We start from the raw sequence: 13447 nt of genomic DNA, 5'->3' as shown, positions 1-13447 counted from the left end.
AGAGAGAGGAGAGGGGGAGAGAGAGAGAGGAGAGGGGGAAAGAGAGAGAGAGAGCTATGGGACGCACGTCCTTTTGTATTGTATTTAACCAGGAAGGGCTCATTGAGATTTAAAATCTCTTTTTCAAGAGCGTCCTGGCCAAGATTGGCAGCACCTAGTCATTACAAAAATTACAGACAAACAACATGAAAAACTACAAGTAATCTAGTAAAAACCATAGAATTCACAAGAGTAAAACAAAATCAAACAGCAAATGAAAAACATCGATAGGTCAGGGAATCAGTCTCAAGATCATTCATCAGTGATTGAAAACGTTCTTCCAGTTTAAAAGTATTTTGTAAGGCGTTCCAAGACAAGATTGGCAGCACCTAGTCATTACAAAAATTACAGACAAACAACATGAAAAACTACAAGTAATCTAGTAAAAACCATAGAATTCACAAGAGTAAAACAAAATCAAACAGCAAATGAAAAACATCGATAGGTCAGGGAATCAGTCTCAAGATCATTCATCAGTGATTGAAAAAGTTCTTCCAGTTTAAAAGTATTTTGTAAGGCGTTCCAAGACGATGGCGCAGACAGCATAAAAGCCCTTTTACCAAATTTACTTTGGACATTTGGAACAGTTAGCAGGATAAAGTCCAGCGAACGAAGAGAGTACCCACCACATTTCTGAACAATAAAAACGCTCAAATGAAAAGGTAGTAAACTTAAAATGAGTGACTAGAGAAGGCCAGCCAGCCTTGGTATACAAAGTGCAGTGGTGCGTAAGGGTTTTGCAGTTTAAAATAAATCTCAAAGTGCCATGGTAAAGGGTGTCAACTGATCTCAAACACTGAGCGGAAGCATTCATATATAAAATATCTCCATAGTCTAGTAAAGGCGGAAATGTAGCTGATACTAGCCTCCTTCTGGCTTCAAAGGAAAAACAGGCCTTATTCCGAAAATAAAATCCCAATTTCAGCTTAATTTTTTGAATTGCTGAATGTGCAATTAAAAAGAGAGGCTGTCATCAATTAAAAATTCCAAGATATTTATATGAGGTTATATGAGGTCCTGCACCCCATATCGGTATCATCCCTTCAGCCCTGGTCCCAGCCAATGGCAGACTGCATTAGAGATAACGGCTTGATATTTCACCTCCGCCATTATTGCATTTTTTCTTCTTCACATCAATCAACTCTGGGCTTGGAGGTAAAAAGCCATTTGGCACCCTGCCTGAAATGAAAGTCTGAATCAAAGTGCCACCTCAGATATGTGAGGTCTGCATAACACAGGATATTTTATTGCTGCAGCAGTGATGGTCTGCGCGGTTGAAGCTCCTCGGAGCCTTTGACTCTTTGAACCCGGGGAAAGTGCTGGTTGGCCCGGGAGAGGGATTCATTCATCAGTATGTTGTGGGTTAGAAAGTAAGGCTGACCTTATGTGGGCCAACCGAACTCTTTCTTGAGTTCACATGCTCAGGGTCTCAGAGTAATCTACTCTCAGGAGAGACCATGGCACTGGCATACGGTATGTGCGTGCATCTGCCTGTGTATGAGGCGATGACATACAAAAGACATGGCTTACATAGAACTGTAATTGTCCATAGATTAAAGCGCTTTACAACTCTCACAACTATATCACCTATTTACAATAAACCCATTTGTAATATTTACATTATATATACAGTATATTCAGGTTACATTTAAATAATACCCTGACCAAGTCTCCTTCCCCTCCAGGGGTGTATTCACTAAGAACGAAACGGGCTGAAACGAGGAGGGACAAACTTGAACTTGTCCAATAAGAAACTCCTGATTTCGTTTCAAAAATGTTTTCCGTTGCCACATTTTTTTAACGGTTTCCTATGGTGTGCACTAATGAACGCAGCCCAGCATTACCACTCCCTCACCTCAAACCAGAAGAGGAAAACACCAAGTCTCCCTCCTGTCTCCTCAGTCAGACATACTGTTCTGCCTAATCACTCAGGAAGGAGATAACAACACACAGCTGCACCACAAACACTAACTGGAAGCTATTTGAACCCCGTCTAAAGCGCTCTGTGGGAGGAGAGGGGGCATGTTGGCCTGCCGGGCTGCACTTTGGCTTTCTCCACTTTGTTTTGTTGCTGTTTTGGACCGGAGGCACACATCTTCAACAAACTAAATCTGTGTATGTGCCCCCCCCCAAATGGCACCCTATTCCCTATACAGTATAATGCTCTCTGGTCAAAACACCATTCAGGGAATAGGACGCAATTTGGGATGTAACCTACATAAAAAGGCGAGAGCAGCCTCAGTGAGAAAAGGGAGTTACAGGTTGTTCTATGAATAAATAACATTGTTGATGTGTCTTTTCTACCGGGGCTGTAAAGTATGTTCTTTTCCCCCTCTGAGGATGGTGAAGAGGCTGCGGAATGGAGAGCGGTTGCCATGGGTTTCCCTGCCGATCACACGCACTCTCACAAACGCGTGTGCATGTGCAGGTATACGCGCGGATAAGGACGGACGCACACACACATACAGAGAAGCGTGTGCACGCACAAAGAAACACACACCCACGAATGCACACACACACACAGCTGAGTGGAAGTGTGAGAGGGCAAAGGTTGAGCTAACACACAGTCCCCTCGGGCCAAAAAACACACCAAAAAAAACAATCCCCAAAAAAGTATAGCATTTCTGAGGAGGCGTTTCAACTTTTTCTTTATCCCTTTCTCTACCAACTGCTCTCTCCAACCCTGCTCTCTTCCCAGCTTTCTCTCTCTCTACCCCTGCTCTCTCTCTCTCTCTCTCTCTCTCTCTCTCTCTAAGCCCTCAATACAGTACCCACAAAGGACTTGAAATACTGCTTATCGACAGCGAGCACATTCATTTTATCCGTCTATCACAGAACTGCACATGCTATCTATGACTAGTGGGATTTTAATAGAGCATTACGCTACACAGGACCAGATAAGGACATCATCAAGGACAACAGCCACCCGAGCCACATAAAAATGGGAGTTATGGATCTCATTCTCATTGAAAGCAAGTCTAAGAAGCGGTAGATCAAATCAAATCAAATGGTATTTGTCACATGCGCCGAATACAACAGGTACAATACAACCTTACAGTGAAAAGCTTACTTACAGGCCCTTAACCAACAATGCAGTTTTAAGAAAATACCTACAAAAAAGTAAGAGATAAGAATAACAAATCATTAAAGAGCAGCAGTAAATAACAATAGTGGGGCTATATACAGGGGGTACCGGTACAGAGTCAATGTCAATGTGCGGGGGCACCGGTGTCGAGGTAATTGAGGTAATATGTACATGTAGGTAGAGATATTAAAGTGACTATGCATAGATAATAACAGAGAGTAGCATTAGCGTAGAAGAGGGTGTGGGGGGGTGTAGGAGTCTGATGGCTTGGGGTTAGAAGCTGTTTAGAAGCCTCTTGGACCTAGACTTGGCGCTCCGTTACCGCTTGCCGTGAGGGAGCAGAGAGAACAGTCTATGACTGGGGTGGCTGGAGTCTTTGACAATTTTTAGGGCCTTCCTCTGACACCGCCTGGTATATAGAGGTCCTGGATGGCAGGAAGCTTGGCGCCGGTGATGTACAGGGCCGTACGCACTACCCTCTGTGGCCGAGCAGTTGCCATACCAGGCAGTGATGCAACCAGTCAGGATGCTCTCGATGGTGCCGCTGTAAAACCTTTTGAGGATCTTTTCAGTCTCCTGAGGGGGAATAGGTTTTGTCGTGCCCTCTTCACAACTGTCTTGGTGTGCTTGGACCATGTTAGTTTATTGGTGATGTGGACGCCAAGGAAATTGAAGCTCTCAACCTGCTCCACTACAGCCCAGTCGATGAGAATGGGGGCGCGCTCGGTCCTCCCTTTTCTGTAGTCTACAATCATCCCCTTGATCAAGTTGAGGGAAAAGTTGTTGTCCTTGCACCATACAGTCAGGTCTCAGACCTCCTTAAAGGCTTCCTCATCGTTGTCGGTGATCAGGCCTAAAACTGTTGTGTCATCAGAAAACTTAATGATGGTGTTGGAGTCTTGCCTGGCCGTGCAGTCGTGAGTGAACAGGGAGTAAAGGAGGGGACTCGAGCACGCACCCCTGAGGGTCCCCCGTGTTAAGGAAAATATATTTCACAACGATTTAGAGAGTAGAATGATTCTCTACACTATACTTGCTTGTTTTTATCACGTAAACTGAAATTCAGCGAACTATTCGAATTTTTGCAACCAGGAAATGGCTGAGAAATGTCTTCATAGTGCATCTTTTAGAGAGCAGTAGGGGGCAAGGGTTGAAGCCAGGCCAGAGCAGGATGACTGACTGCTATGAGGTCAGAGAGACAATAGAGGCATATGATTCATATTATACATCTATTTGAAAGAGGAAACTGACCAAGCATTGTCCCATCTAGCCTGTAATAAATAGCTGCACTGAACTCTCTCTCTCCCTCTCTACTCTGTTTTCCTGTAAATTTCACATCATCATCCCGGTCTTTCTTTCAACCGTTCTCTCCATTCTTTCATCCACCATCCCTTTCTCACATGCTGTCACGGCCAAAATGGTAACTATGGCTAACTAAAGACACTGTTACAAATGTACAACCAGTTGAAGGCAGATCTGAAGTTAAAACGATCCCTGGTCAGTCTCCCTCCCCTCTCTCATTATCCCTCTACCATTTTGCTAGCCTAAGCATACCCAAAAGGTCTCCCTCTCTCCCTACAACCTCCGCCCCTCTCTCACCTGCAGTCCAGTCTCTCCAGTTCAAAGTGGGGGTTGAAGTTGAGGACGATGCGCTGGGAGGGCTCCGGGGCCGTGATGACCCACTGGCAATTCTGGTGGGGCGGGTACTCCAGAGGGTAGCCCGGGGACGTGATGTACCCTGCGTCGCTGGCATCCAGGGTGCTCCCACAACCTGGATGTGAGAGAGTGGAGAGAGTAGAGAGAGAAGAGAGAGGAGAGAGAGGAGAGAGTAGAGAGAGTAGAGAGAGAGAGAGAAGAGAGAGAGAGAAGAGAGAGAGTAGAGAGAGAGAGGAGAGAAGAGAGAGAGAGAAGAGAGAGAGAGATGGTTATTACACAGACTCAAAGCATCTGATTATTGATTTGAGAATGTGTCTTCTACTTCCATAGGGATGTGATTTGTGATGCTAGTGACGCACGATTTGTAATAATTTCTGCGTCGGAGATGCGTCGTGTTCACACTAAATCTACTATAGCAACAGAATAGACCACGCACACGTCCCCCTCCCGTGCAGACAGACTAACCCCACACCATGGCTCTCATCTCTCCTCCGGGAGCATTTTTTAAATGTAATTTGTTGCTCTGGCGAGGCAATCTGCAAACATTTGAACACATTTCCTTGATCCTATCGGCTCTCTCCCAGGAACAATAGCCTGCCAATAGCATCGCTCGGCTGGCCCAGACAGGAAGTGACAGCAGACCACCAGTCTAGGGGTACAAGGGTTCACCCCGATTCTGTAATGAGAAGCCGGAGTAACAAAGCCTTCATTTTAGCCGTACGCCCACGCCTCACTCGCCGTTCCCTATCGCACCCAAACACGCAAAGCACACACACCAACACATTGGTGGACAATACAGTGAGGCTCCTCATCAGTCATTTTACTGCAGTATATGATTTCCCAGTCATTATTATTCTACGCGGAAGGCCAGATTAGGAAGACAAAAACGTCTCTCCACAATGTTCACCATGACAACGACGCTAGGAGCGGTTAACTCTTCCCGCGCTGACAAGAGGCTGCGTTCCCCATTCTTCACCCTTCATCCCGAAGTGCGCCCTCGTTCACTCTCCCTCGTGCATTTGGTGCAAGCACAGCCGGAGAGAGTTCCCACCATTATCCCTACACCAGTCCGTTCTCTTTAAATCCACGAGGGGGGGTGCACAGGTCTTCACATCGGGAGACGGGTGGAGAATCAGAACACAGACTGACCATCGGAAAAGGAAGACTGAGTGTGAATGTTGTATTTATTGAACCTTTGTTTAACTAGGCAAGTCAGTTAAGAACAAATTCTTATTTACAATGACGGCCTACACCGGCCAAACATGGACGATCCTGGGCCTATAGTGCGCCGCCCTATGGGACTCCCAAACACGTCCGGTTGTGATATAGCCTGGATTCGAACCAGGGTGTCTGTAGTGACGCCTCAAGCACTGAGATGCAGGGCCTTAGACCGCTGCGCCGCTCGGGAAGCCCAATGAATACGAGGATTATTGTCAACGAAAATGGCGAGGACTCAATGCTCCGTTTCATCTGCTTCACCCATTGGGAGTTATGTGAGCACGTCATCAAAGAAAGCGGGGATGAATGATTGGAGGGTTGAAATATAATAGGCTATTCAAGTGTTGACATTTTCAAGACACTTTGTGTTTTATAAAGGCGCACTTAGGATTTGGTGACATTTGATATAATAGCGAAACCCTACCATCCTTACTTGGATAGAAACTCGCGCAAACGTACGTCTACACACACACACACACACACACACACACACACACACACACGCCAGTCCATCACTCAATACTGCAGCCAAAGTTAAATATAAAGATAACCAAAAGAAAAGAGTCTCTCCATTTCCCCTGGAGGATTCAGACATTCTTGGCATTCTCTCAACCAGCTTCATGAGGTAGTCATTTCTTTCCTTCTTCACACGTTTCAGCCAATCAGTTGTGTTGTGACAAGGTAGGGGTGGGTATACAGAAGATGGTCTTTTACCAAATAGGGCTAAGTCCATATTATGGCAAGAACAGCTCAAATAAGCAAAGAGATACGACAGTCCATCATTACTTTAAGACATGAAGGTCAGTCAATGCGGAACATTTCAAGAACTTTGAAAGTGTCTTCAAGTGCAGCCGCAAAAACCATCAAGCGCCTATGATGAAACTGGCTCTCATGAGGACCGCCACAGGAAAGGAAGACCCAGAATTACCTCTGCTGCAGCTCCAGAGGATAGGTTCTTTAGAGTTAGCTGCACCTCAGATTGGATCCCAAATAAATGCTTTGCACGCCCAATTTTTCAGTTTTTGATTTGTTCAAAAAGTTTGAAATATCCAATAAATGTCGTTCCTCTTCATGATTGTGTCCCACTTGTCGTTGATTCTTCACAAAAAAATACAGTTTTATATCTTTATGTTTGAAGCCTGAAATGTGGCAAAAGGTCGCAAAGTTCAAGGGGGCCGAATACTTTCGCAAGGCACTGTATTCTCCAAAAGGCTGTCAGTAGTACCACCAGCGGAAGATTAAGCCATTTTGGAGAAATCCTGCTGCCTCTGCACTTTTCTGCTCCCCGAGCTGAGCAGACCATTCATGTGCAGCTAAGGAGGGAGGGCGACGGGGACGGGAGGGGTGGGGGTGGGGGGGTGGAGAGAGGGACGCCAGCAGGGAGAAAGGCAGGTAAAAGAGGGATAGATGAAGGGGATGAGGATGATGAGGGGGCTGAGGGAAAAGAGGGAGAGGTATGAAGGGAGAGGGACAAAAAAAAGGGGGAGATAATAAGAGGGATTGAGAAAGAGAGGGGAATGGAGAGCGGCAGAGGAAGGTTGTGAGACGGATACGGATTAAGACAGAGAAGGGAAGGAGGTGATTGAAGGGGAGGAAGAAAGACAGTGTGAGGAGGAGGGGGAGAGGGAGAGAGCGAAAGAAAGCCTGACGAAGCTCATTAAGACATGACCATCCCTGTGGGGACTGACCCTGGAGGAGCTGATGGGCTGTCAGTAGGATATACAGTACCTGCTGGGGAGAGGTGTGTGTGTGTGTGTGTGTGTGTGTGGGGGGGGGGGGGGTCCTCTGTTCGGGTGGAGAATGTGTGTGTTTTTATGAATATACGGTGTGTTTTTCAGGGCACTATGTCTTATGAGTACATGTGGGTTTGTGTGATAAGGAGGGAGGATGAGGTAGAGAGGCAGCCTCATGGATGATAGTGTCTGTGATGACTCAGGACTCCATCTATTCTCCACACACAACACTGCACATACATACCATAGGGACCCCAACATACATGAACAATGTTGACATGCAGTATATAACATTACTGTAGCAATAAGAGGTGAGGGCATGTGTGGGTCTACAGATAATGGCGTGCATGTGCATCTGTGGTAGTGTGTGTGTGTGTGTGTGTGCGCGAACTTGGCTGCAAGCAAAATTTGTGTGTTCACGTCTTCAAATCGACTGTACAAAGTCTCCGTCTATATATACAGTATCTGCATATGACTGCATATCTGTGTGTGTGTGTGTGTGTGTGTATGTGTGTGCACCAATTTCTATCAGCGGTATTATCCGCGTACTGTGGCGTCACACTTTGTGATAAGCTGCAAATGTGTGGAAGAGCCATTATAAATCTTGACATAATTTGCTCTTTTTCTCTCTTTCTCTCTTCCCCCTTTCTCTCTCTCTCTCTCCCCCCAACCTTAATTAAAAAGTGCTATCGCTTTGAGAGAGGGAATCAGGGGGACAGAGAGAGGAGGAGGAGAGGCACTATTCGTTCATCCATTCATCCCTACACGGGGGCTGTCTCCACGACTGTTTTTAATCGAACCCCTCCACACAAGACTGGACAGAGGGAGGGAGGGAGGGAGGGAGGTAGGTAGGGAGGTAGGTAGGGGAGGGGGGAGAGGGACTTTTGACTATCAAAGCTCTTTACTTTAATCATTAGACACCGACCATAAGGCCCTACCTACCTTTCGATGTTATTAAAGTGTCTTGTATAGCTCAGTTGGTAGAGCATCGCACTTACAACGTTGGGTATCACGTACTTCAATTCCGTTGGGTCGACCCATACAAAATTGTATGCACAAACTAAGTCGCTCTGGATAAAGACATCTGCTAAATGGCATATCATTTATATTACAATTATATTAAGGATTAAGAGAAAAAAAAATGTGACGATCCTAAATGAATATGAGAATGAAATCGTAGTTATAACATAGCCACTCAAGTGTGCAACGTTCAGACTGCAGTTCCAATATGAACAACACAGATTTGGGACCCGCTGATTCAGAGAGGTTGGGTTTAATGCGGAAGACACATTTCAGTTGAATGCATTCGGTTGTACAACTGACTCGGTATGCCCCTTGACCTTTCATTTCCCTAATTCGCCAATAGCAAGCTAGGCTAAAGCTTCCTCTCTCTCTCTCTCTCTCTCTCTCTCTCTCTCTCTCTCTCTCTCTCTCTCTAGTTAGAGCACCCATGCATGTCTCTTCATAAGAGGCTAAGTGGTTTTGGCTAATCAACTAAATGCATTGGGGGTGGGTATAGCGATCAATTAATCAATGGATCAATTGACCACAAGCAGAAGGTCGTGTTTCGCCGGGTTTTGGTCTGCTAGAATACGGCTGTCCAGATAAATAACCTGTGTGTGAGTGCGTGCACACACACTAAGCAGCAGACCAAGGGGCCACCAGCTAGCCGATAGGTGTATTATTTATGGTGGCCTTGTCTTTAATTTCACCCTTGTCGCCTCGTTCCAGGGGGTGGCGTGTCCCCCTCCCCCCCCCAGCCCTTCTCTCCTGGACAAGGTATTGAACCACAGCCCCTTTGTTTTTCAGCTCTTGAATGCTAATAACTACAGTCCTGACCTTGTTTCTCCGCTGTCCACGTGTTATAGGAGTCTGGGGCAGATTAAAAAAAGATGCTGGGGGTGGGGGGGTGAGAAGGATAGGGGGGGGAGATAGTGAGAAGGATGGGGGGGTGAGAAGGATGGGGGGGAAGAGAGTGAGAAGGATGGGGGGGTGAGAAGGATGGGGGGGTGAAGCGGGGGAGACAAGAGACAGAAGCGAACGAGGGGGAGAAAGAGAGAGAAGCAAGCAGAGAGAAGAGATAAGAGAGAGATAAAAAATATATAGAGAGAAAATAGAGAGATAAAATGGAGAGAGAGAGATAAAATGGAGAGAGAGAGAGAGAGAGAGAGAGTCAGAGAGAGAGGAGGAAAACATAGCTTTTCACAGAGGCGGTGAAGACACACTGTATGTTCACATCTATGAGTTCAATACTAGATCATTATTAGGAATGACTTGATCATATTAACACAATCATGAGTCACACTGTTGTGGTTACAATAGGTGCATCCCAGATGTCACCCAATTCTCAATTGAAGTGCATTACTTCTGACCAGAGCTCTTCCCTCCTTTAGGCCCTATGGGCTCTGGTCAAAAGGAGTGCACTAAATACAGAATAGGGTGCGATAAGGGACACAGACGCAGACTTAAAAATAGAGTCTCTCCACTGTTAGATACATGGTCCCCCTTCAGCTCTCTGACCCCCGGAGTAGTGTTCCTTTTCGCACGCCCAACATCATCAGTTCCCCTTCCTGCCCTCTGCCCTTATGACTCTGTGACCCTGCTGTTATCTGCTGTGTGGTACTCAACCCCCTCCTGTCAAATTCTGTACCCTTCCTTCTCATCTCTGTTTAGCTCGTGCTCTCTCTCTCTCTCTCTCTGGTGTTTGTCCGGGGAAACATGCTCTTGTTCTGCACAACATCTTTGTCCCTCTCTCTCTCACAACCTCCCTGTCTTTCCCACATCTCCTCTCTCTCTCTCTCTCTCTCTCTCTCTCTCTCTCTCTCTCTCTCTCTCTCTCTCTCTCTCTCTCTCTCTCTCTCTCTCTCTCTCTCTCTCTCTCTCTCTCTCTCTCTCTCTCTCTCTCTCTCTCTCTCTCTCTCTCTCTCTCTCTCTCTCTCTCTCTCTCTCTCTCTCTCTCTCTCTCTCATGCTGCTGTGTGTATGTTACAAGCTGTGCTGTTTTGAGGAGGAGAGGAGAAGGCTGGAACAGTGAGTGCTTTGGCAGGCTGAGGTATCTGAGCAAGATGGGGGAGAGCTGCCAAGGGCCCACATCTGTCTTTGATCAACGGGCACACAGGCAGCCAGCACTGCAAACAGGCCATATTGAATCTCTCTAAGGCAGGTACCAACCCATTCACACACATGCACACTTGAATTGCATACAAACATGAATCACACACACCACACACTTTGGAGCACATTCTAAGGAACAACCATAGGACTAGCCCTGTAAACCAGCCAGGGAGGAGACACTGCGTAGGGTACAGAGCAGAAGGGGAGTGAGAAACTAGACCGGGTTTTAAAGCTCGGGAGAGCTCTATATCAGGAGTCGGAACTTGCGCAAGATTCCAAAACTACAACCAAAAAACAACAACTCTTGTGCATTAATTATGGATACAACTACTGCGACTTAAGAAGCAAGCCAGCGAGCTTAAAAATCCTAACGATTCCCTGAATGGAATGGAAGGTGGCCTTTTTGTCCAAATGTGCGGTCTGGTTTTAATGTTGCGGAGCGAGTGGAGAACTGATTGTGTGGCGCCGCCTCGAGTTTCCGAGGCAAAAGCGCGATTGAGGCACAAACCATCACCATGATTGCAAAACTAGGCTCTTGAGATAATGAGCGAGTTGTTGTTGGTGTTCTTGTTGATGCTAATGATGATGATGATGGTTAGTCTAACTAATATTCTTGTCATTATCCACTAATAGCAAAATACCACTTCGAGTAGCATTATTTTGGATAGACAATGGATTATGTTATGTCTACAGACGCGTTTAGAGTTTATCATTCATTCATGAAATCAACCAAGAAACACAACAAAAATAAAGTATGTCCGTTTTTTTCCCTTTAAAAAAAATAATTATATAATTATTATGGAATTGTCACCCTACAAAGCAGAGTCATTGGGCTATTATAGGCTAATGTATGTAGGGTTATTCCTATTTTCTTCCTGTGTTCATACATTTACAAAACCTGACTAACATAAACGGCAGTGGTACTTTTTAACATGCTATAGCAACTTCTATTAAATGGTAATTACCTCCTATTTTTTTAGGGGGGGGGGGGGGCATAATAGAATAGCTTTTGAGTATCAAATAATTTATCACCCAGTCATTTTTCATTAGATGAAATATTGTCAAATTATTCTTGGCATACGAAAAAGGTAGAATAGCAATGTTGTTCTGGACAAACTCGGGTGACGAATGGGAACGGCTTCATCTTTCAAGGTTGAGAGAACATTTTGTGGGAATGATCAGTGCGCCTACACTACACATGATAGCCTACTGGTTATCAGACAGTGTATACCTATCTACTGGTTATCAGATCATGTATATCTGATGCCATTCGCGGCCTATGTGTTGAAATTCCTGACTTGAAACAGATGGAGATCGCGCTTTTAAAACCAAACGAGTTTTTCCCAACGCAGAGAAAAACAAGCTACCTGTCAGTCTCCAAGACGCAGGCCTAAATTTTTTTTAACTATGAGGTTTCCGTTTTTTTCCCATAGTTTAAAGCAAAGTCGGAATTTAAATCACCCATAAAGTGTAGCGTCGGGTACATTCGGACACGTTTCTTGACAGCCCATGCGTTCCTGAGAACTGACCAACAACTGACCGTAAACTTACCTTGGTCTCCACCGACTCCCGGTGTTAGATACATTGCGAGTACAAATCCAAACAGCGACGATAGCATATCCATTTTGACAATGTTCAATGTCTTGTTGTTTTTAAAGGTAACCTCCCGGGATCAAATTAGTTGTCCATCAAGAAAACCCACACCCTTTTTTTTTGCTGAAAATGTAGGGACAAATGTTATTGCTCCACGTAGCCTATTTTACCCAAACAAGCAAACGAATAATGTTTGTTCCAAGTGCACTTAATTGAATAAAAATAGGCTGAAGACAGCGGTGAACAGCTTTCCCTCTAAAGTAGGCATATAGGCTACTTGAAAGACACACTTCCTAACTCTCATCTTGTCGTCGTCATGACTGAGTTATTGAGCCTCGTCGAGCAAAGTGGATGAAATTAATTCCTCTTGATTCCCCAGTTCCATACAGAGCATGTCCACTGATATGGAACCTCCGGGCTATTTCCTACAGGGTCTGATAAGCGGCTCTGTGTCTACCTCCAAATACGATTGAAGCGCTTGCCTTTCTCCCCGTCTCTCTGCTCACAGGGATTCAGGACTGCGGTCATTTACGCCTGCATTTACGACCACTGAGACACAGCTGCCTGAACTATCAACCCGACAAAAATAAGTCTTCGTATTTCGGACAAGAATGGAGCGCAAATCATGAGAACTGTGACACACATGAATACACTATCTTCCGAAGGAGAATTCATTCCATCTCTGGCACCACTCATCTAGTGTTTTTGTCTGGAGAGGAGTGTCTCTGCGCTCCGGCGGCATGTGTGTATGTGAGTGAGTGAGAGTGTGTGTAATAGCACTTTTGAACAGAGCAGCTATCGCATTACAGTCAGCGCCTCGGCTCCGCCTCTGGTTGGTCGTTGATCATAGAGGGGTACGCGCACACTCGTAAAACACACACAAGCGCGCGGGCACGCACACACACACACACGCACTTCACGTGATGCCAATAGATAAGGGTTCCACAGATAACACACACACTATCAACTCAGGCTCGGGAGCATTTCCACAGGCTATTTTCATGAGAAGA

General features: G+C 45.6%; 1 protein-coding gene across 2 annotated transcripts in view; it reads right to left on the bottom strand.

Moving 5' to 3' along the window:
- Positions 1-13225, bottom strand: part of nrp2a (neuropilin 2a) — a 65910-nt gene extending 52685 nt beyond the window's left edge. Inside the window, exons 1-2 of one of the 2 annotated variants that reach the window (XM_064969422.1) lie at positions 12396-13225; positions 4724-4895 (exon numbers count right to left, since the gene is read on the bottom strand). In XM_064969422.1, the coding sequence (XP_064825494.1) occupies positions 4724-4895; positions 12396-12468 (245 nt within the window). In that variant the 5' untranslated portion in view covers positions 12469-13225. The remainder of the gene's footprint in view (positions 1-4723; positions 4896-12395) is intronic. The other variant, XM_064969421.1, reaches the window with a different exon arrangement.
- Between the last annotated feature and the right edge of the window lie 222 nt (positions 13226-13447).

This window comes from Oncorhynchus masou, chromosome 6 (assembly GCF_036934945.1).
Source record: "Oncorhynchus masou masou isolate Uvic2021 chromosome 6, UVic_Omas_1.1, whole genome shotgun sequence".
In the NCBI taxonomy this organism is placed as follows: Eukaryota; Metazoa; Chordata; class Actinopteri; order Salmoniformes; family Salmonidae; genus Oncorhynchus; species Oncorhynchus masou.
Note: the sequence above shows the minus strand (reverse complement) of the source record. Positions and strands in the feature narration are given on the sequence as shown.